Source organism: Gekko japonicus, unplaced genomic scaffold, assembly GCF_001447785.1.
Source record: "Gekko japonicus isolate JY-2015 unplaced genomic scaffold, Gekko_japonicus_V1.1 scaffold742, whole genome shotgun sequence".
Taxonomy (NCBI): Eukaryota; Metazoa; Chordata; class Lepidosauria; order Squamata; family Gekkonidae; genus Gekko; species Gekko japonicus.
Genome location: NW_015175992.1, coordinates 352,879 through 376,862, shown reverse-complemented (window position 1 = coordinate 376,862; position 23,984 = coordinate 352,879). Strand labels below are relative to the sequence as shown.

Genomic DNA, 23,984 nt, shown 5'->3' with positions numbered 1-23,984 from the left:
GGGGGGGGCTGTGAAGGCCTCTCCTGTCTAGGCAGCTCAGCAGCTGGACAGGAGAAGCGGCGCGGGAGGGGGCTGTGAAAGCCTCTCCTGTCCGGGCAGGTCAGCAGCTGGATGGGAGAAGCGGCACTGGGGGGGGGGGCCCTGTGAAAGCCTCTCCCGTTTGGGAGGCTTGGCGGCCGGACAGGAGAAGCAGCGCTGGGGGGGCGTGGTTCTGTGGGTGGGACTCAGGAGACCTGAGCGACAGTTCATGCGGCCAACCACTGTTGGCGCGCATCGAACGTTGGAGGCCAAAACGGCTTTATATATAAGGGAGAGATGTCTGCAAGAATCCATCACAAGCACCTGACAAAGTAGGCTCTAGTCCACAAAACCTTATGCTAGAATGAAAATGTCTTCGTCTTTAAGGTGCCACCAAAGTCCTATTTATTTTTACTGCAACTAAAATGGTGATCCCTCTGGAACTGAAGGTAACAGCAACTATTCCAGTGAAATATGTGTGAACCTGGAGGTGGTAGTGAAAAATCAGCAAACTGGTGACCGAGGATAGAGTTACCACTGACAGCAGTCCACTGTCATTTAGTTTAATATAGATGATTTAAAAAGAAACAAGCTCAATGCTTGTTTCTTGTCTAGACAATGTTAAACCTCTGGCACTAATCCTGCATATACTGTCAAACAAAATCCATGGAAGTACTATATCCTGAATCAACTGCAAGAGATAAATCACCTTAGACGAAAAGCCAGAGACTCACTTTATCAGGATCAAAGAACTGTAATCCCTTCAAAAATTCAAAGGGGCAGTAGCAGATCAATCTATAGAGTAGGTAAAAAGGTTAAAGTTTCCCTTGCTCGAAAACCAGTCGAATCCGACCCTAAGGGGTGGAGCTCATCTCCGTTTCCAAGCCGAAGAGCCAGCGCTGTCTGAAGATGTTTTCGTGGTCATGTGGCCGGCATGACTAAACGCTGAGATGCACAGAATACTTACCTTCCCAACCAAAGCAGTACCTATTTATCTACTTGCAAATTCTTGCTTTTGAACTGCTAGGTTGGCAGGAGCTGGAACCAGGGACGGGAATTCATTCCGTCCCACGGCACTAGGGTCTCGAACTGCCGAACTACAGACCTTCCGGTCTTTCGGCTCAGCATCTTAACCTCTGAGCCACAGTGGCCCTATGGAGTAGGTGGACCACTTCAAATATTTAGGAATTATTTTTCAAGCAAATCTTTCTTGGAAGATGCATCTGACATCCATTGCTTTGAATACTGGGAAGGCCATCTCAAGATTCTACTATTCCTCTGGGGTCCAAGTATGTTCCCTCTGGCAGTTACAGTATTCACCACTAGGTTCGTTGGGCAGATGCTATATGCTGCCAGGGTCTGGATTGGAGCAGTAACGAACAATATTGATAAACCACTACTAAGATTCCTGCACAGTATCTTGGGAGTTCCTAAAAGTATTTCTGGAATAGCTCTGAGAGCCAAAATTGGGGAGATGTCCTTTGAAGCAAAGGCCTAGGGAAGAGTATTTAATCTGAAATTTAGGATACTAAAATCAAATCCAGAATCAAGCTTCCTTGGACTAGTTAAGCTGGACCACCACATAAGTGACTGGGATAGACTACTAGATCACAAATTGCCATGCCTGGGTATTACCCAGGATGCAATGGAAACAATGAGTAGTTAAGAATTGACCCAGCTCACTAGAAGACGACTTAGGGACTTTGATTATGAGAGCATGCTGATCAGGCCCGCAGAGTGTGTTCATCCTTCTCAGTTTGTATTCTCCCTCCAACAAAAATGCCAAATTATCTGAGTTAACTATTCCAAAGTATAGAAAGGCTTTTATGCTAGTGCATCTGAATGCCCTATCTTCAGTAGTGATCCTAGGAAGATTCAGTGGAATTCCATACTCAGATAGACTCTACAATTGTGGCAGCAACAAAATTGACTCTGTTGACCACATCATCTTCGATTGTCCTAAGTTCTCTTAACGTTCCCTTAACAGCTTGAGAACAAAGGACTTTCTTTAACAATACAAGAGAATAATTGTAGCTGGCACACCTGTAGCGGTCTCTTTCACTTTCAGCTGGGTAGGCTTCAGTCATTTTTATTTGGGGCAGATGCTCTATAGAAAATGAAACGTTGGTACCTACCTGAGGGTTTCTTCTCTTCAGTGGGGCAAAGTCATCCAGATTTCTTAGGGCACACCTCCTCTAACTCCAGGCAGGACCATGCAATTTTTCTTGCAAGTCTCTTCTGGTTGGAGCTGGGCTGACCCACCCATCTTAGTATAGCCCAGCTCCATATTATCTTTAATACGCTCTATTTCTCCTGATTATCTTTTCCTTTCCTGAGTGGGAAGTAGATGACTTCACCCCACTGAAAAGAAGAAACCCCCAGGTAGGTTCCAACATTTCATTCTCCTTCAGTGAAGAAAGTTATCCAGATTGGTCATATGCCCAAGCTGTTATCCAGGGGGGTATCATTTTTCTTTCCTACGCCACAACCTGTTGCAGCCAAAGGTTGCCTCTGCAGAGCTCATCTGGTCAATTCTGTAATGCTTGACAAATGTGGAGAAGGTTGACCACGTGGCCATCATGCAGATCTCTTCTACTGGAGCTCTCATCACAAACATCAGGGAAGATGCTGCCACTTTAGTAGAATGAGCAGGGACATTCCTGGGTATCTTGTCAGAAACCTGAGAACCTGATTGTTGTATGGGGAAGCGATCAGATCCATTTCCAGCATTCCGAACCTGCTAGTCTGCTGCTGAAAGACTCCCAGATTTAGACTCTTTTCTGCTGGGTCTAAGTCTTGTCTGCTCAAACAATCTGCTTCTAGGTTTTTGACACCTCTTAAGTGCTCTGCTTTGATCCCGATCAATTTTTTCTCTGCCCTCTACATTAGAAGCTCAGCCTCCCTGAACAACTACTTTAATCTCATGCCCCCTTGTCTGTTGATGTGCACCTTCTCGGTTGTGTTGTCTCTGCACACTAAAACTTTCTGGTCCTGAAGGACATCTTGGAAAGCCATCAGGACTAATCTGATTGCTTGTAATTCTAGAGAGTTTATACTGTAGGCAGAACCCATTTGGCTCCACTTAACCTGGACAGCCTGCCCCCTGACAGGGTGCCCCCCAACCTCTTGCGCTGGCATCTGTTGTCACTACCAGGTGAGGCTGTAGTAAAAAAAACTCACTCCCCTCTTTAAGTTTGCTGGGGTAGTCCACCACCTCAGGGAAGCTGTTAATGTACTGTCTAATCTGATTTGCCTGTATCTCTTCTTCCTTATGTCCTTCTGAAAGGGAAACAACTTCCACTGCTGCAGTCTGGAATGAAAATGGACCCAAGGAATCAGGTCTATTATGGAAATTATTAAGACAAGAACCAGCAACAAGTGCATGAGGTCTACTGATCTCCTCTTTTGGATCCCTTTTACCGTTTCTATTATCTTCTCCTGCTTTTCCCTTCGTAGGAAAATCTTGGCCAGCCTTGTGTGGATCCTGTCTCTCAAATGCACCAGATATCTGGACAGAGTGAGTTGACTTTTTGAACGTTGACCAGAAAACCATGTGCCCCAAGCACCTCTATGGTACACCTGGTGTCCCCGATCGCTGTGTTGGTATCCCTTGCCCTGATAAGTAAATTGTCCAGGTAGAGGTAAATGTTCACAACTTTTTGTTGTAAGCTCACCACCAAGGTGACTAGTACCTTGGTGAATCCCCTTGGCAATGAAGAAAGGCCAAGAGGTAGGGCCCTGTAATGAAAAGGAAACCCCTGGAAGGAAAAATGGAGAAACTGTCTGGGAAAACTGTGAATGGGAAAATGAAGGTAGGCCTCTCTGAGGTTCAAAGAGGCCAGGAAGCTGTTCTGTCGAATTATTTGCAGGATAGAGCAGAGTGATTGCATCCAGAACTTTCGCCTGACCACCCAATGATTTAAGCTTTTCAAGTTTAATATCGCTCTCCAGTTCCTGAAGCTCTTCAGCACCACAAACAGGCCTGAATATACTCCCTTGAAATGTTGATCTGAAGGAACTGGTTCTTTGCCTCCAATCTGTAGGTGGTGGTGAACAGCTTGCTGCAGGAGCAGACATTTTTGCTATGATTTTGGGACTGGGAAGACATAAAATGAGAAGGTGGCAGGGAGGTGAACTCTATCCTGTGTCTGATTATAGACATAACTCAACCATCTGACGTTGTCTTCTCCCAAATCTTAGTGAAAAACTGAAGATGACCTCCTATCAGATAGTTATGTAGTAGACTTTTTGTTGGACTGATTTCTGTCTTGGTTGTTAGCAGCAAAGGATCTCTGTTGGAATCTGGTGGGAGTGGGAGCCTCTAAAATCCTTTTTTTCCCTGCCCTGAATTCAAGCACTGTAATTATGAAACAAATGGTAAGACTTTGTTTCTTTGGTGCCTGACATGGAAGGCTTAGCCTTTTTCTTTTCTTTGGTCTCCACTAGAACCTTGTCTGAGGCTCCATCATCAAACAGGAGTCTACCTGAAAACTTCTCCGTTGAGAGATTGGATTTTGACAATGTAATGATTTCATGTTTAACTGTGTGTGAGTGTGGCTTTAAAAGTTTGGTTTGCATGGCTGTGATGATAATCTAGAGTGCTGGAATCAGGCAAGTGATATGATTGGTGAGTGACAGAGAGGGGGAGGGGTTTTTGGAATGAATGCTGTGTGGAGGATTTGAATGTCTATCAAGAGTGTCAGTTAGAGATGACAGTTGATGAAGACAGTTAGAGAGAGTTAGTTAGGCAGTTTTAGTTCTGATTTCTATGAGAGAAGTAGAAGTTCAGTTAAGCTCTGTGTATGAAAGAAAGTGACAAGCAGTTCTGTGTTGAAACAGTTATAAACTGAAGCTGAGTGTCTAGGAAACAGTAAAGATTATATGTACCTAAAGAAAAAGTGTTACAAAGTTACATGCCCAGATCCCTGTCAGTAAGAGAGAAAATTGTGTGATACACCAAGCATTTGTTCAGTATTCGTGGTTACAATGAGTTAATCTTTTATTTATGAATTACTTCAATAAATCCTCTTTTATTCAAATATACCCACTCTGAAAGAAATACTTCCCAGGACCACATAGTACCTCGAACGCCTTAAGCCCTCGGTATACCTACCCAGTGATAGAAATATTATATTATAAAGGTTTGGAAAGCCTTATAAATTTCCTGGTGGCAGCCGGAATACCCAAAGAAAAATAAAAGGAACACTTTTAAAGTAAAACCAGACCTCCCCAGTTAAGGGGTCGTCACAGACAGTGAGTCAACTTTCCAGTGTTTTAACCAGAGATTTCTTCTAACTACAATATTTGCTGTCTCCTCCCTAGTACATAGTTGCATTGCATCATGTGAAGCTTTCAGGGCAAACCTAGCTCCTCTTTTTATCTTTAGCAAGCGTTGGTGGATCTGTGTCTAAATCTTGTAAGAGACTGTCGGACCAGACTACGATGGCTCTAGTAAAATTTGAGAGTACACAAGATGCTCTAATCATTAATGAAGTTATCTCTCTGACTTTTTAAAAGCTGCTTTGTTTTTTCTATCCAGAGTTCTTTAAAGAGTTGTCACCATCTTTTGACAAGATCACTCCTGAGTGGAGAGTCACTACCGGTGCACCAATGGCACCTTCAGGTCTTCCATAGCATCTGAAGGGAGGGTGTAAAACTTCCTAGTGATTGCCATTCAAGAGTTTCCACTCCCTGGAAACTGACATGGAAGATCTGGTAGTTTAAGGTATGTTATGACTTTCTGCAGTAATCTTTGGTAGTGTTCTGGCCAAAACAGTTTGGAAGAGTTCTCTTGAGATGAAATATCCTCTTCTGACCACTCTCCCTCTTCTTTCTCTAAGATGTCAAGAGTGGAACCCCCAGGTGAAGGTGGCACCTCTTAACTCTGAACCAGTCTAGGGGAACTTCCAAAGACTTGCTGTTGGCTCCTAGTTTTGCAAGCCTCTTGCTTTTTCCGGTCTCTCATATGTATTGGAAATGGGGCTCTCTCATCAGCCAAGCCCTCTGAGGAGTGAACTGGAATTTGCTTATTTTTCTTTAGATAAATCTCCTCTCTGCCACAGGTAGTTGTGGGGATGGCAACACCAAGGATGAAGATCTTAACCGGGAGGGGGAAGCTACTCTCCTAGATCTAAATCTTTTTCATCCCCTGCCTTCCCTTGACTCTGCTGCCAGTTGATTTGGATTAAGCACAGGCCAGATGGGTACTGCAAAACCAGGAGGCTATGAGGCAGTTTGACTGCTCTGAGGGAAAAATAATGCCGGAGGAACAGCCCAAAGAGGCCTGAAGCATCCACTCCTGAGGTGAGTTGAAAAGTGCAGGTAGAAATGGCGCCGCCGCCATATTTATCACCACATTGCTGCCCATCTGCTGTGCTAGAAGCCCGATGTGACCGGCCCTATAAACATCAAACTCTTCCACTGGCTACTGTGGGGCCTGAGCTCTACATCTCCGCCCCCAAACCAGCCACCGACCTGATCACTGCCAAAGGAAAAGGTGGCGGCTACAAGCTTAGACAGCTTCAAGAGAGAATTAGATAAACATATGGAGCAGAAGTCCATCAGTGGCTATTAGCTATAAGATACAGATGGAACACTATCTGGGGCAGTGATGCTCTGTATTCCTGGTGCTTGGGGAGCAACAGTAGGAGGGCTTCTGGATTCTGGCCTTGCTGGTAGACCTCCTGATGGCACCTGGTTTTTGGCCACTGTGTGACACAGAGTGCTGGACTGGATGGGTCATTGGCCTGAGCCAACATGGCTTCTCTTGTGTTCTGATCACTGGGAGTGGGGGGGGGGGAGGCTCTCTGACCATCCAATGTCTCCTGCATGGCCAGTGCTCTCCTGGACACTCCCGAGACTCCATGGCATCAACTCGACCTGGCTGGTCAGAGCATGCTGGGTCTTCCTGTGGTCCCCCTGTGCTGCCTGCTCGAGAGTGATGTTAAGATCCAAAACTTTGGATCAACTGGCTCTCGCAGTGCCTTTTCCTGCCACTGAGAAAGTCTCCCAATCTCTGGAGTTTGACCCCTCTACCAGGCCCGGTCTACTCTCCATCACTAGATCTTGCTTCTTCTTCATAGGAGAAATGCCTATTTTTCTTGTTCCAGAGGAACTCGAAGATCTTTCCTCCTCTTTTGTAAACAGTCTCTTATTTTATTCCATTTATTTATTTATTATAGAAACAGAGCTATTGTGACACTTTCTGCCGGAGTTACTGGGCTATCCAGCCTTGTGGGGCAGCTGATCCAACCAGGAGACACTTGCAAGAAAATCTGCATAGCCCTACCTGGACTTAGAGCAGCTATGACCTAACCAATCTGGACCACTGAAGGAGAATATTTGTTTTTCTGTTAATACATACAAAACTATAATGATAAACTTGTTTCTTCGTAACTCCATTAATATCCAATAGATTTTTACCAAACCAACAAGATTTTTACCAAACCCCTGGAATACTGCTCCATTTGACAGAATGTAAACCAGAAAAACAAAAAAAATAAGGTATATTTTCCCCATGTACAGTTAAATTATGACAAAATGTATACATCTGCATGGTCATGGCAAGTATTTTACACTGGGTACAGATTATACCTCTTGCTGGCAGATTCTCTGCTCTATTTATAAAATCAAATCAGTCAGAAATTATTTTCCAGCCATTATATAACAGCTATTTAACCAATGTGTTTTAATATATGGAACTCCTTTTATGACTCTTTAATTATTTTTAAAAGTGAGAGGTGATAATGCATTGATGATGGCTTTCTCTTTTTAGAGAAAAAGCATACGTTCATTAGCAGAGAAAGGGTAATGCAAAAAACAACTCCCCCCCCCAAAAAAAAACACCCACCAACACCACCACAGTAGCTTCTTGTGATTCAATAGGAATGAAAGTTAGAAGTAAATAAGCAGGGGGCCAGAGGACCACCTCCAATGTTTCCTACTTTCTTTTCTCGTGTACCCCCCCTCCTCCTGCTAGTACCTTACTCTCTCTCCCCAACTCTGCTGCCTCCACTTTCTCCCTATTCCCTTGGCTGCTCCTTATTTTTAATTGCCATTTGTACAAGACAGCTAGGCAACCCCACAATGCCAACCATTATTTTATAAGGTCATGGTCAGCACTTTTTATTTGATGTTATACACACAGTGATTTTACATTTTGGAGAGGTTTAACTTTTTTTAAGCTTTGAGAATTTTCTGCAAGCTTGGGGGCTCCCCAAGGCTTGTAGAAACATGTTTCTGTACCTGGTCCCACTGTGCAGGTTTTTTGATGTGCATTCTGGGGTTAAATTCAGACTTAGATTCTGTAAGATATTTTTTTCTCTACAATTTCAAAAGTCATTTTTGCTGCTCTTTGCCCCAATAGTGGCATCCTAACCATTTTACAATCTTTTAAACAAATTACACTGCTTTAATAGTACTGTCTGACCCTTTATTATCATGGCAGTCTGTTACGAATTTTATCAGATTGATGGAACAAAAATTGCAATTTTGCAACAGTTTCATTATGTCAGTTGTTCAACCATCAGTCTAAGGATACCCAAAGCAGCACACACGTTAAATTCCATACACATGAAAAAATGACATACAATACCTAAGTATTGTATTTTTCTACAAAGTTTCATCACATAAAACTGTAAATCACTGAAAGATACACTTGCCTGGTCATAACTGTTTGTCTGTCAGGACGCACATCTAATAAAATCTTCATTATTTGAGGCTCAAATCCCATATCTAGCATCCGATCAGCTTCATCCAGCACCTGTGAAAAAACACCTGTGAAAAACAGCTGACAACTTCAAAGTATACAACTGGTTCACAAACCCTGCCAAAATATTACATTTTTACTATGCAATTATTTGAGGGGTGCGTGTATGTAATTATATTCTTGTTACTACGGTTCTCAGACTTTCAATATTATACCTCTAGTTCTACAGTTCTACTCTTAATTCAGCTATCTTATTTCTGTAGAGACATATTAAACCTCTGTATGAACCAAAACAAGATACTATGCTTTTTTGTTTAGTAGGCAATGTTCTATGATTATACAGAAACAAGAACTAGAATCAAAAGCTGTACACCTTCCCCACATGAAGCTTCACCCCTTCCTTCACGTGCAAGCAAAAGCACCATCTGTTCATGTACTGATGTGGAGACTAGAATCCTGTAGTGGACAGAGCTTTTTTCTCAATAACTGCTTAAAAAAGTAATTTGAACTGATCTTCAAATATGTTTTCCAGTAAAAGATACCAGACGGGGGGACAGGGGACCGACAACTCTTGCTGATAAATACAAGGACTGCTCCTAACAAGCAACTTTTCAGTTCGGACTACTCCCCCAATCGTCTAACAACGCACTTAATAGCTTTCAAATACACATGTAAGTATATGCCATCAAGTCGCAATCAACTTATGGTGATTCCAGCAAGGTGCTTTCAAGGCAAGTGAAAAGCAAAAGGTGGCTTGCCATTGCCTTCCTCTGCAGTCTTCCTTCCATTTAAGTACCAACCTGCTTAGCTTTCGAGATCTCACAAGATAGGGCTATACCATGTCACCTTCTCTCCAGCTTTCAAACACTGGTACCTATTTTTGACAGTGGTTACCAAAGTTCCCTCTAAGCTGTGGACTCTTGTGAGCAAAAAATCTACTTTGTGAGCTGCTGGCATTAAAGTTGTAAGCAGGCCATTTGGCTGCTGCATAAATTAGTTTGCTTTGAAACCATCCTTCCTGAGCTAAGACAAAAATATGTGAGCCGGAGGCTAAAAAACTGTGAGCTAGCTCACACTAACTCAGCTTAGGGGGAACACTGGTGGTTACTCATATTCATAATAGCTCAGTGGGCTAATTCTTACCAACCACCTGGGTAGGAGGAGCAGAATTTCATTTGCCCCACCTACTGAGACGGACTATCCCACCTCTGGGCCTGCCATATATGAGAGACTGGGTCTCTCATTTGTTCACCACCATGAAAGAAATCCAACACTTATACACAAACTACATATTCAAGTGAATCATCTCATATCTATGATAAAGTTATTAGAACTAGTCATTACTGAGCATGGCTTAATATCCAGATTATTCTAATGTGTTATCTCCACATTGGGAGTGGGAGCCAAGTTAGAAGATTTACTACCACATATATATATTTAAACATAACTTCATGTAATTCCTAGTAATACAATATGTTAACTACTTGCCAAGTATGTTATGCTTCTCAGATTTATAAAGTTGTTCATTTGAAGATCATTCAGTCTACCAGGAGTAGCAATAACGATGTCCACACCTTTAGTAACCACACTGATTTGCTCCTTCCGGTCTCCACCGCCATATATGCAAATACTAAAGACATTGTCCAGTATTTAGTTTTTGTAATTGAAACTGTAACATACTACAAGCATGTTTTAACACTCTGTATCATATCAGTAAAATATCTCAGAAAATTCAAAAGCAATCCTCCAGCCACAATTTTAATTATTTTACTCCTAGCTGAGAAAGTTCTTAAGTATCTCTGTGTTGTTATCAATTGGTATATTGCAGTTTCTCCTAAACACCTCGCTTGATCTAGCAAAGCCCATTCCCCCACTTGCTAATTTTTAACACACATATTTTAATTTGGTTTAAAAATATAAACATTTTAACATACAGCACTAGAAGGCTAAACTCTCTAAACAGACTATTCTTCTGTATTCTATATAGAATACTAGTAGCAGTTCCTGGATGTTAAATAATAATTATTTTTAATGACACTGTGAACACACATTTAAAAAGATGAGATGCATTCAAATCAAAGCCTTGGCTTTTTATTAAGTAGCAATTTTACATAGATTCTGAGTAACACAATGGAGTATTAATTCAGTTTTCCTCAGGAATTTTTAATGCAGATTAGAATCCTTTATTCATTTCCCAGATCCAGTGTGCTGACCAATAGACAGGGTTGCCCTCTTTCTCCTCTTATTTTTGATCAATGTCTGGAACCTCTGGCTTGTGCCACTGCGCAAAATAATAATGTTGGATTTGTACATAAATCTCTGAAATTTAAAATTATTCTTTACACAGATGATCTTTTATTAATTCTGGAACCTCAGCCTTTGATTCCTGCATTGATCAATATGATTAATACCTTTGGAGACTTGTCTGGTTATTCGATTAACTGGGCGAAATCTGAGTTGATTTCACTGGGAGCCAATATATCATGGAAAGTATTTACCTCTTGATGTTTTTGGTGATGCTCAAATGGCTCTTTAGAATACTGATTCCTAAGGATATGATTATGTTAGGTTTTAACAAGCTAATTGCTGATATATCTTTGAATCTGGATGGTCAACTTTGAACGTTATGCCTAATATATTTACGTGCAATTCTTTTCTATATACCTTGCAGATATATTCATAAAGTTAAAACCTTGCTTCAGAAATTTATGTGGGGTTCCTTACTGCTTTGGATTTCTTTAAAGAGGATGTAACTTCCATTCAATGAAGGAGGATTTGGTTTCCCTGATCTCAGTTTATATCTGGCATAGTTGTTAACTCGTACTGATTACTGAAACTGCTCCTGGGCTCTTTTGGAAGCTTCTTGCCTGGTGCCATTCTCTAAGTGGAATGTATAAGAGTCTACTAATGAGGATCTTAGAACTCTATCAATACTTGAACACATGGTATATAGCAGGGGTGTTAAACATAAGGCCCGGGGGCTGGAACCGGCCCATCCAGGACTCTTATGAGCCCCCCCAAGCAACTAATGCAAGGGAAGAAACAGGAGACTGCTTGGGAGGAGTCGGCAGAGCCGCTCCAATTGTGACTTCAGCATGGCAGAACAATGTTGTCTGCAGCAGTCAATCAGCGAGGGAGCATCTGCCATGTGCTGCACCACTGGCTCTCCAGTATGCCCATGCAAGTTCTCCTTTGCACCCCCCTTCCAGCCCCATGAGGCCTTGCAGTGAAGATACACCAACTCAGAGCTTCCAGCTGCTGTTCTTTATACAGCTTATATCTCTGGTACCTGGCATTATGTTTTATGGCACACACAGCCTGGTCCAACAAAGTGACATTTATGTCAGATCCAGCCCTTGTAACAAACGAGTTCGACACCTCTGATTACAACTGCATATGGACTTATTTTTAGCTATTTGGAAATCTTTTATAGAAAGTTATGTGTAGATCTGTCACCACTGTTCTATTTTTGTCTCTGCTTTATGTATACTTTCTTTTTCTGATACTATTTAATTACTGGGTTTTGAGCCTTTTTCATACCAATGCAATACCAATGCCAAATTATTGGAAGCAGGAGTATGCTAATATTACCTTTTAATTCCTTTGTAAGAATATTTTGAGCATTCTGCCTTAACCTGAAGAGCCAGTTCTCGAGTGGGAGTAAGAACTAACATACCCGGTCCACCACGTTTTTCTCTAGGACTGAAAGGAATGTCAGCCTCATTTAAACTAATAATACAGAAGACAAAGAGTATAAGATTTGGCTACAGTTACATTAAAGATGCATTCCCAAACATATTCAAAAGAAATAAGTTCTGGACAATTTAATGGAATTTATGTTCAAGTATACTTACCTAGGACTGGTTAGACCTGATTTGTTCACATTTTATCAGTCATAGTAGGTATGGTAAGACAAGTACAGAAAAGACAGATAACTGATCCATTTTAGTTCTTTAAAAAAAGCCAGCAGACCTTACTTACAAACCTCTGTAGGACTTTGGCTACCCATTTAACACAGCAATGCAAAACCAAACAAAACCAAACATCCTGATACAGCGTTTGTGTGCTCATGCTCATGTTAACCTCAGGTGCTTAGAGGCCATTCTGAGAGCCACATCTCTTGGATGTGCAAAAACATCTGATACTGGATGCCATCTGCTAACTGGCCATCCTGATAGTAGACAGATGCACAAGTGTCATGTATTGGGACTGCATACTACAGTAGCATGATTACAAATCCCTGAGAAAACTAGATTAAAAAAAAACATATCTAAAGTGTTCCAACTCTCAAAGACATCACAGACCTGTTATGTGTTTTGACTGCAATAAATTTGCAAATCTGACGTAAATGCCTGTCATTGTTGACAGATACCCATGCATTGATTTGTAGCAGGATTAAGAGGAAATGTACATATGCCAAAACTGCCCTGAGGACTGGCGGCTTTAATGTGTGGGGTGGGGTAACTTCCACAATGACTGTTCGTAGGGACTCTCACATTAAAGTCCATTGTTAGTTACTGTATTTGCATAACCTGCGCAATACACTTTATCCAAAAAAACTGATCAGAGAAACAGTGCAAGGGGACAAACAGCATTGTGAAACTATTTCGTGGTTTATAGACCACATATAATCTCATTTCTGATCCAACTTTAAGTGAATAAAAAGGCACCCTAGCACACACAGAATCCAAGAAATTTTATCCCAACTAGTTTAGTTTTATTATTATGGTCTTAAGACTAACATACAGAGTAAGCATAATATGTAAGGGAGAGGAAAAGAAACAGTCGTAAAACTAGTTCTTACACTGGTTGTGAATCCAAGTGAATGAATCCTGGCATCAGATAAGCCAATGTCTTTCCAGTACCAGTCTGTGCTATTCCAATTAGATCAAATCCTTGAAGTACTATTGGCCAGGCCTGTGACTAAAAAGCAATGAAAAATATTTCTAAAGTTTCATGTGATTTCCATGCTATTTAGTAAATACGGATTAGAGCTTAAAGAGAATACTTTTAATTTTTTTTTACAAATAAAACTGATACCTGAATGGGAGTAGGCTTCTGAAACCCAACTTTCCTTATATTTGCCATAACATCAGGATAGTGCTTAAAAGCATCTTCAAATTTACAGATAGGATTGGGAATATGACGTTTTTCGCCATCCTTCAGGTCATCACATGTGATATTATTGTTCTCTTTTCTTTAAAGAGCATCAAGAAATAATGTTATACCATCAATAAGCAGCATTTATTTATCTTGAAATTAGTAAAAAGTATCTAGTGGAAAGAACCACCCATTTTTTATTTCCAGACCTAGCCTAATAACTATGTCAGATGGACTAAAAGAAGCTTTAGTATGTTCCACACATGTATGCCACATAATAATTTATAACTGATGTTTCAATATCATTAAAGGCACTGATAAAGGCACAATGGGCTGTGTTATTTCAGAAAAACTTCATAAAAGGTTTTTGGTTTTGGATATAATTCTTTTAGACTTTTCATAAAATCAGTTTTGACAACGTTAACTGTCCCACAAGCATGACAACATTATAGACCAATTAAGGGCCTTTCCACATGCTATGTGACAGCAAACTTGGGTATGGAATACATCTTAGTAGACTTTACATGATTACTTACTACATAATAGACATCACCAAATACAAATGTAAAAAACCACAACCACAGCTTTACTCACCAAATAACTCACCAGTTAGAAAATTTATCATTCTTACCTCCACCTATCAACTTCATCTTGTGACATACAAGCAATCTTTGCTGACTCTTTGTAAAATCTTTTTTCAATTGGAGGCAAATCTTGTAAAATTTAAAGGAAGATAAGCAAAAAAAAATCATTGTCAAAATGAGAATACAAATGAGTATTTCTTTACAATTAGAGCACGTTTAAGGATTTTGAGAGGAAGACCAAATCTTGGGACTACAAACTCTGTCCCTTTCCCACCAAAGGCTCCTGAGTACATTTAGTGGCTACAGAAACCTTTTACCTGGAGGTGCCAGGGACTGAAGCCAAGGGCCTCTTGAATGCAAAACAGATGCTCCACCACTGAGCCATGATCCCACCCAGTGGCCTGGATCCTAGACTTTAGCTCCACATGTACTTTTCTCCCAGCATGGAGAAAGCAGTCCGCCACTTGTGAGGAAATATGTGAATCTCAGCATGAAAGTCCAGTTGAGAGTCTCTGGGTAGAAATAAAAGGAGTAAGAAATAATACTGATATCATGGTGGGGGTCTGCTATCGACCACCAATCCAGGCAGAGAATTTGGATGAGACACTCCTACAACAGACTACAAAATTCTCAAAGAGACAGGACACGGTGGTCATGGGAGATTTCAACTACCCAGATATCTGTTGGAAATCCAACTCTGCTAACAATGAAAGGTCTAATAAATTCCTGTCTTGTCTTGCTGACAACTTCATTTTATAGAAAGTGGAGAGGAAAACAAGGGGATCTGCTATCTTGGCCTTGATACTTACCAACAGGGAAGAACTGGTTGACAAGGTGAAAATAGTGGGCACCCTGGGTAATCGTGACCATATGATTTTGGAATTTACAGTCTTGGGGAAGGCAAAAGCTGTACACAGTAAGACATATAGGTTGGACTTCAGGAAAGCAAATTTTGATAAACTTAAAGTTATGCTGGGTAGAATCCTATGATCAGAAATACTTAAGGAGAAGGGAGCTCAAGAGGGATGGGAGTTTCTTAAAAGCTAAATACTGAAGGCACAAGCGTTTCCTATGAGAAGGAAAGATGGGAGGAGCCTAAAAAAGCCAAGGTGGCTCCATAAACAGCTTTCTAAGGACTTGAAAATTAAAAAAAACCCTCATTCAGAAAGTGGAAGGAGAACCTTATAACCAAGGATGAATACAAACAAATAACCAGTGCTTGTAGAGAGAGACTTAGGAAAGCTAAAGCTCAGTATGAGCTTAGGCTAGCGAGAAATGCAAAAAACAACAAAAAAGGGTTCTTTTCTTATGTTCAGAGTAAGAAAAAGAGCAAGGACATGGCAGGCCAATTGCGTGGACAAGAAAGTGAAATTGTAACAGGTGATGGAGAGAACGGCTCAATTCCCACTTTTCCTCAGTCTTCTCTTGCAAGGGAAATGGTGCTCAACATGGCAAAAGCAGAACACATGATGAGGGAATGGAGTTGCAGCCTAGGATTGACACAGGAGTAGTACATAAACACCTAGTTTCTTTAATAGAATGAAGTCTTCGGGGCCAGATGAGCTGCATCCAAGGGTACTAAAAGAACTTGCGGATGTAATTTCTGAGCCTCTGTGCCAGAAGATTGGAGGCGGGCAAATGTTGTCCCCATCTTCAAGAAGGGGGAAAAGGAGGATCCGGGTAACTACTCACCTGTTAGCTTGATGTCTATACCTGGGAAAGTTTTAGAACAAATCATCAGACAGTCCTTGAGCATTTATAAAGGATGGCTGTGATTACTAAGAGCCAGCATGGGTTTCTGAAGAACAAGTCATGTCAGACTAACCTTATCTCTTTTTTTGAGACACTTACTACCTTGCTGGATCAGGGGAATGCTGTAGACATAGTTTATCTTGATCTCAATAAGGCTTTTGATAAGGTTCCACATAATATACTTGTTGACAAACTGGAAAAATGTGGTTTGGATCCTATGATTGTTAGGTGGATCTGTAACTGGTTGACAGATCACACCCAAAGAGTGCTTGTGAATGGTTCCTCATCTTCTTGGAGAGGAATGACAAGTGGAGTGCCTCAAGGATCTGTCCTGGGACCTGTTTTGTTCCACATCTTTATCAATGATTTGGATGAAGGTATAGAGGGAATACTTATTAAATTTGCAGATGATACTAAATTGGGAGGGGTAGCAAATATAGTAGAAGACAGAATCAGGATACAGGACGATCTTGACAGGCTGGTAAACTGGGCTAAAACAAATAAAATATTTCAATGGGGATAAATTTAAAGTTCTGCATTTAGGTAGGAAAAATTAAATGCATAATTATAGGCAGGGGAGGCTTGTCTTGGCAGTAGTATGTGCAAAAAGGATCTAGGGGGTCTTAGTAGACCATACACTGAACATGAGTCAGCAGTGTAATGTGGTTGCTAAAAAGGCAAATGCAATTTTGGGCTGTATCAACAGAAGTATAGTGTCTAGATCACGAGATGTGATGGTACCACTTTGTTCTGCTCTGGTTAGACTTCACCTAGAGTACTGTGTTCAGTTTTGGGCACCACAATTTAAGAAGGATCTAGACAAGCTGGAATGTGTCCAGAGGAGAGCAACGAAGAGGGATCTGGAGACCAAGTCCTATGAGGAAAGGTTGAAGGAGCTGGGTATGTTTAGCTTGGAGAGGAGATGACTGAGAGGTGGTATGATAACCATCTTCAAGTACTTGAAGGGCTGTCATATAGAGGATGGGCGAAGTTGTTTTCTGTTGCCCCAGAAGGTCTGACCAGAGCCAACGGGTTTAAATTAAATCAGAAATGTTTTCAGCTTAACATTAGGAATAACTTCCTGACAGTTAAGAGCAGTTTCTCAGTAGAACAGGCTTCCTTGGAAAGTGGTGGGCTCTCGTTTGTAGATTTTCAAACAGCGGCTAGATGGCCATCTGACAGCAATATGGATTCTGTGAACTTAGGCAGCTCATGAGAGGGAGGGCAGGAAGGGGTGCCTCAGTGCTTGTGGCCCTTTCTTACACACCCAGGGAAATGCTGATTGCCACTTTGGGGTCAGGAAGCAATCCTGGAGATTTTTTTGTCATCTTCTGGGTGTGGAACAGTGGTCACTGCGAGTGTGGAGAGGGAGGTATTCGTGAATTTCCTTCCTTGTGCAGGGGGTTGGACTAGATGACCCTGGAGATCCCTTCCAACTCTATGATTCTCTTGCACTAGGCACTTCTGTTAGTGCAATTCTAATGTTTTCCAGCTAGCTCAAAGTACCTAATATAAAAGGAAATAAGAAAAGGTATAGGATCCAAACCAATGCCCTTAGCAAAATCAAGAGGTGGTCACTTGTTCCCAGCATGCTTACAAGAATAAAGTAGATGGCTTTCACAAACAGTAAAGCATTTATGCTGTGAGTTCAATAACCTATATTTCCTTAAAAATCTGTTATACTAACCAGCCCATTTCATTGCTTCATATTTAGCTTTATTTTCTCTGAGAGAACTCCAGTTAATGGACTGCTTCGGATTACTATTTATAGACTTTAAAGCTCCAGAACGACTGGCATCATAACAAGTGGTCCCAACATGCCCGTGCTTGAAGGAATCTGTTAAAACAAGAACAGCTTATAAAATGTTTTAGTAAATCATCAGTTTACCATGAAGTTTAAACCAGTTTTTTGTGCATGTATATGTGTGTGAGGGGGGGTAGTATTAGGGGTTAAGATTTTTATCTATACATCTAACTCTAAACAGAACCAAATAATATGGTTCAAAAAAGCCACGTAAAGGAGATACATACAGAGACAGGGGATTCTTTTGCAAGTCCAAGAGTTCCCCATGATTGCAAAAAAATCTGAAAAGTTCTTTTTAAAATATTTGTACTCAAGAACTGAGGTTCGCAATGCACAGACCTTCAAACCTCCAACAAGAAAATACATACCAGGATTACAGTCAGCATTACAACAGAGATTTAAAAAACAAACAAACAAAAAACCACCTTGCTGAGGCCAGAAAGAGATGGCAGGAGAAGGAAAAAGGCAGGGCAATGACTAAAGGCTTCAGAAGGAAGGAGGAGGACAAGGCAGAAGGAGCAGGACCTCAGAAGTCTTGGAAGGGAGAGAAAGTGACAACTGGGGAATAGGGGCAGATAAAAGACAGTAATGGGAGCCTGTGCGGGTTGGGATTTCCACCCCCGCTTGTAACTATCTATAGAAAAACTGCATTTACACATTCTTACTTAGCAACATATCATAAAAACAATTCTATGATTCGGTCAGAAGATTCTGTTTAAACTACTCTACTTCTACCTTACACTTTCACAAAGCTTTCAGAGCTAAATTCAGAAATGCTTCCAAAGCAAAAAGCCTAGCTATAAACGGGATTTTAAAGAAGCAGGTAGTCCGTAGTACAAAACAGATCTGAAGTTTTAATTTGTTACCTTTTTCATACTTTCCTCCTGCATTGCTTTGACTGTACTTCTCAATAAGATCATCAATCAGAATTTTGGCTTTTGTCTGCTTATCATTATCACCAAATATCTTTATTTCAGCTTCGTAATTTCCTCTTACAACCTAAAGACAAGATTTTATTAGACTAGCATATGGTACTGTAATACCCCTTGCTAAACTTCGCTTTTTGAACAGAGCTTCAGGCTAGGGTGCCATCAATATGCTGATGGCACCCAGCTGTCTCTGTTGATGGACAAATGGATAGACACCGCCTGAAAGAATCTGGCTGAAGGGCATTGTTGGATGGTTGAAGCAAAGCCAGCTGAGACTGAATCCATCCAAGATGGAGGTTCTGTGGTGGTGTTTCGGGATTGGGGTGCCAATTCCCAGCCCTTGATGGCGTGCCATTAACACCTGCATCCACCGTTAAGAGCCTGGGTGTGTTTCTGGATGCCTCCCTATAAATGGAGACCCAGATCACGAAAGTTGCCAGGCTGGCATTTCTCTAGCTTCACCGGGTCAGGCAACTGGCTCCCTTCTTGTCTAGCCACAATAATCCATGCAACAGTCACCTCTAGGCTAGACTACTGTAACTCGATATGTGCAGGGCTACCCTCGAGACTGACCCGGAAGTTACAACTGGTCCAGAACGCAGTGGCAAAGGTTCTCACCAGAACCCCATTAACAGTGCACATACATCTGACGCTCTGCCAGCTGCACTGGCTCCAGGCTGACTACCAGATCAGGTTCAAGGATCTGGCATTAACCTTAAAGGCCCTATACGGCCTGGGACCAACGTACCTTTGGTATCACCTCTCCTGATACACCCCTCTGAAGAGCATTGTGCACAGCTGAGAAAAACCTTCTGGAGACCCCTGGCCTGAAAAATATCTAGCTGTCCTCAACCAAAGCCAGGGCTTTTTCGACCCTGGCTCTGACCTGGTGGAACTCTCTATCAAATGACATCCGTGCACTGTGGGACCTAGTTCAGTTCCGCAGGGTTGTAAGGCAGAGATGTTCTGCCAGGCCTATGGTTGAGGACAGCAGCATTTTTAAATTATCCTTGCCTCTTTTTCTGTTCAATCCTCCCTTTGGGGTAAGCAAATTTGTCTTAGATGCCATATGAAATGGTTACTGAAATTGTTTTACTGGTTTTTAACTATTTTAAATTTGATTATGATTGTAACGTGAATGTTGTACACAATCCTGAGTTCCAAATATGGGGGAGGGCGGTCTAAAAGTAGAATAAATAAACAAATAATAAAAGATAGACGAAGGAAATCCCTGAGGGAATGCCAAGGGAAACAAAAAGTCTTCACCTGCTGGCGGAAGATGGCAACAGAACAGGATAAGCAAAAGTGGATGCGGGGTTTCAGCATGGCACTATCGGTATCTCCTAGGAGTTGCTCCTGAAGGAGAGCCAAACCGTCTGGTTTGTAGGTCCTGGAGGAGCCCAGGACTTAAGGGGGCCCTAGGAGAAGGGTTCCTGAAGCAGAAAGCTCGACGTAGAAGCTCTTTCCAGGCAGCAGCTGTGGGAATCGAGCTTTCACCATCTGCCCTGAACCACAAACGTGGGAGCCATCTTTGCAACACAGCCGTGAACACCCCACAATGAGAGGAGCGAGCAGATGAAGTGTTGATGTTTTTTAAAAAAGTTCCCAGATGAGTAAGTCTGTTTCCTGATTAAAGAAGACCTGAACTAAGAGACTAATTTGAGATTACAAACCTGTGTAGCCAGACTGAGGGAGGAAGGAGGGTGGAAAGTTGGAAGTCCCCCCCCCCAAAAAAAAGCGACTCTTAGTCTAATCGGAAAGGGAGAAACAGCATTTGTCTTCCTGGTTGGGAAGAGATCCGGTTACAAGGAGCCTCTCTGATACCATGGCTTCTTTGAGAAGTCCCGTTTGATATGTAAACAAAAGACATGAAGGGACTCGAATTTCCAGTCATTTTTCCCAAGGAGGATTATAAATAATATGCTTTATTCTGATTGTCTTTGAGATTTATGTTTTTGTTGGTGGGAGAAGCGCTGTGGATCCCCCCCCCCCAAACTTCTTGGCATGACGTGAAGCTTGCCATATAAGGATTAGCTCTGTTAAGAGCGAAGACAAAAGAGGCTTTGATGTCATTCTTATCTGTGGAAGTGATTTACTGACTTTGATTTAAAGAAAGCTTGCTGTAAGACCAAACCTGTTTAGTTATTAAATACTGGGCTGGAAAAAAAGAGAGTGGGGCATATTATATGATTGCAGAAAGAATATGGTAAAAACTTGATTGGTTATTGTATTTGGGGATTGGAGAATGTAAAGGTATTGGCTTGAACAGTTTTAAAAATATTGACAAATGAAATGGTAAAATAGCTAATCTTCTTAAGATACACTTATATTAGAATTAATATATGAAAATGAGCAAAACTGGCAAGCCCTCCCTGGGTCAATCCAAATCAGTGGCAACAATGTTATCACAAGATGCCTTAAAAGAACAGGCAAACTTGCAAGCAACTTTATTAACTGGGTTGAGCCAAGTACAGAACAGTTTAACCCAGTTATCAACCCAGATTAAAGATATAAATGATAAAATGGAGGATTTCCAAAACCAACACAAGAAAAACAAGAAACCACTAAATTAGCTAAGATTATTAAAAAACAGATGAAAGAACAGAAAGAACAGAATGTAAAAGAACTAGCAGAAGCACAACAGTTGTAAGATGATAGAATGATTAAACTGGAAATGGACAGAACGGCTTATATGTTAAGATTCCAGAATATTCCAGACGATAAGGAAGAGGTCTTGTCCTCCTTATTACCACAATCACTCGCATAAGAAATGGAGGCTGAAACTGACGATCTGCAGAGAGAAATAGACCTGATCTATAGAGTAAACTCAAGCTATGCCAGAGAGAATAAAGTACCAAGAGAAATTCATGTAAAATTTACTAAAAGAGCAGTGCGAGATGAAGTGTTGAGGAGAATGAGAGACAAAGACTAAACTATAAAAGGAAATGTGATTAAAATTTTGAAAGAGGTACCATGGAGGATGAGACAGAAGAGGAAACAGTATGATTTTCTCTCATCGGTATTGAAAGCAAATGATATTTCTTACAGATGGAGGATACCAGGAGGTCACTTCTTTTCATACAAAGGTCAGAGATATAGAATAAACTCAACATTGAAAGCGCAAGACTTTTTGAAGAAATATGGAAAGAGACTTTCAGCCAATGGGGGAAAGCTCGAAGAAGAGGAATCAGATGAAGAAAAAGAAGATTTAGAGACCCAATCACAGAGCAGCCAGGGAGAACCAGATGCGGATTGAGAAGAAGGGGGTAAACCATCACCATGAATGGAAACAAGACGGACCAAACATAAGCAAGCTGATAGTAAATTAAAGACATGTGATAGAGAACAAATTAGAATCCTTACAATTAACGTGAATGGACTAAATTCACCACAGAACAGGAAAAGGACATTTTTACAGTTGCAAAAATTAAATTTGGACATAATTTGCTTACACGAAACCCATATTAGATGAATTGATCAGCAATTAGAGTGTAACAGATTGGGGAAAACTTTTATAGCTTTGGATCCAAAGAAGAAAAAAAGAGGCATAGTAGCATATATTAAAGAAAAGCTCAACCCTACATTTATTTTTGCCTCTGAAGATGGTAGAATTTTGATGGTGGAAATCCAAAAAGAGGGAAAGAAAATCTTAGTGATTAATATTTATGTACCAAATGACCACCAAGAAATTTTTTTATAAGGACCTGGAACAGGAATTATCAACTCATGAATATGAAGAATACTGTCTGATTGGAGACTATAATGCAATTTTTGATAAAGTACTAGAAAAACAGCTAAGCAAATTAAAAAATCTGGAACACTCTTACCAAAGACGTTTCTTCAGCTAGCAGAAGAATATAATTTAGTTGACGCCTGGAGAACAAGAAATCCAATAACAAAGGACTTTACCTTCTATTCCCAAAGACACAAGTCCTGGTCTAGAATCGATATGTGCTGGGTCTCAGCGAATTTGATAAAGAATGTAGGAGAAGCAGATATTTTACCTAAGACTTTTGCAGGTCATAACCCTGTATTGTTGAAAATGACTGGTGCTTCTAAGAAATTTAGCTGTAAACACACACACCACTTGAAAAATGAGAAGTTTGTGTTGAAAACAAAAAAGGAGCTAGAATATTTTTTCAAGCAAAATATACAACCGGATATCTCTATAAATACAGTTTGGGATACAAGCAAGGCTTTCTTCAGAGGCATGGCAATTAAATTTGCAGCAAAACAAAAGAAAGACAGGTCAAAGAAGTTTCAGGAGTTGAAAGATCAATCAATAAAGCAGGAAGAAAAGCTGAAAAAATACCCAACGGTTAATGAGTTGAAAATAAAAATACAATTGATACAACATCAAATTAATGTGATATTAGCTGAAAAATTTGCTAAGAAAATTAAGTTTGCAAAACAAAACTATTTTGAAAATGCTAATAAATCAGGAAGATAGTTGGCATACAGACTTGGGAAAGAGAGAGAAAAATCTTCAATACACAGTGCTGAGAGATGAGAATGGCTCAGAAAAGTATGGACAAGAAGAACTCAAGACGATAGTAGAAAATTTCTACAAAAAAATTATACCAGGCAAAGAGTATACCAGGCAAATGTCCCTGAGAGAGTTCCAGAGTTTTGGTGCTGCTACTGAGAAGGCTGCCTCCTGGGTTGCTACCCATCTAACCTCAGAAGGCGAGGGCACCCAAAATGGGCACTCTGAAGATGACTGCAGGTTAATAAGGGAGTAGACAGTCCTTCAGGTACGTTGGTCCCAATCATATAGGGCTTTAAATATCAGCACCAGCACCTTGAATTGCACTTGGAAACAAATGGAGGAGACAGAGATATGCTACCCTGAGCTCCTTGAAGGAACAACTATAAACTACCATGGACTGGGCAGTTGGATGATGCTTACAAAGGGCTACACCAATACAATATCCAAGCAGAAATATTCAGGGCTGAAATGTTAGTTATTTCAGGAAAATCTCTATTCTCTAGTTACAAATAAACAGCAATATTTTCTTGTTTAAAATTCAGGTATTTCTAAATTGAAGGAATTACATAAGCATGACAGAAGTTCTCTTTCTAAGTTCTTG

The 23,984-nt window shown here is 40.9% G+C and overlaps 1 protein-coding gene across 1 annotated transcript in view; it reads right to left on the bottom strand.

The window, feature by feature from the left end:
* DDX43 (DEAD-box helicase 43) overlaps positions 1-23,984 on the bottom strand; it is a 50,522-nt gene that overhangs the window by 24,745 nt on the left and 1,793 nt on the right. Inside the window, exons 3-10 of the mRNA XM_015426373.1 lie at positions 18,832-18,964; positions 17,849-17,998; positions 14,457-14,538; positions 13,766-13,922; positions 13,530-13,648; positions 12,317-12,427; positions 10,214-10,355; positions 8,679-8,779 (exon numbers count right to left, since the gene is read on the bottom strand). Coding sequence (XP_015281859.1) covers positions 8,679-8,779; positions 10,214-10,355; positions 12,317-12,427; positions 13,530-13,648; positions 13,766-13,922; positions 14,457-14,538; positions 17,849-17,998; positions 18,832-18,964 — 995 coding nt within the window. The remainder of the gene's footprint in view (positions 1-8,678; positions 8,780-10,213; positions 10,356-12,316; positions 12,428-13,529; positions 13,649-13,765; positions 13,923-14,456; positions 14,539-17,848; positions 17,999-18,831; positions 18,965-23,984) is intronic.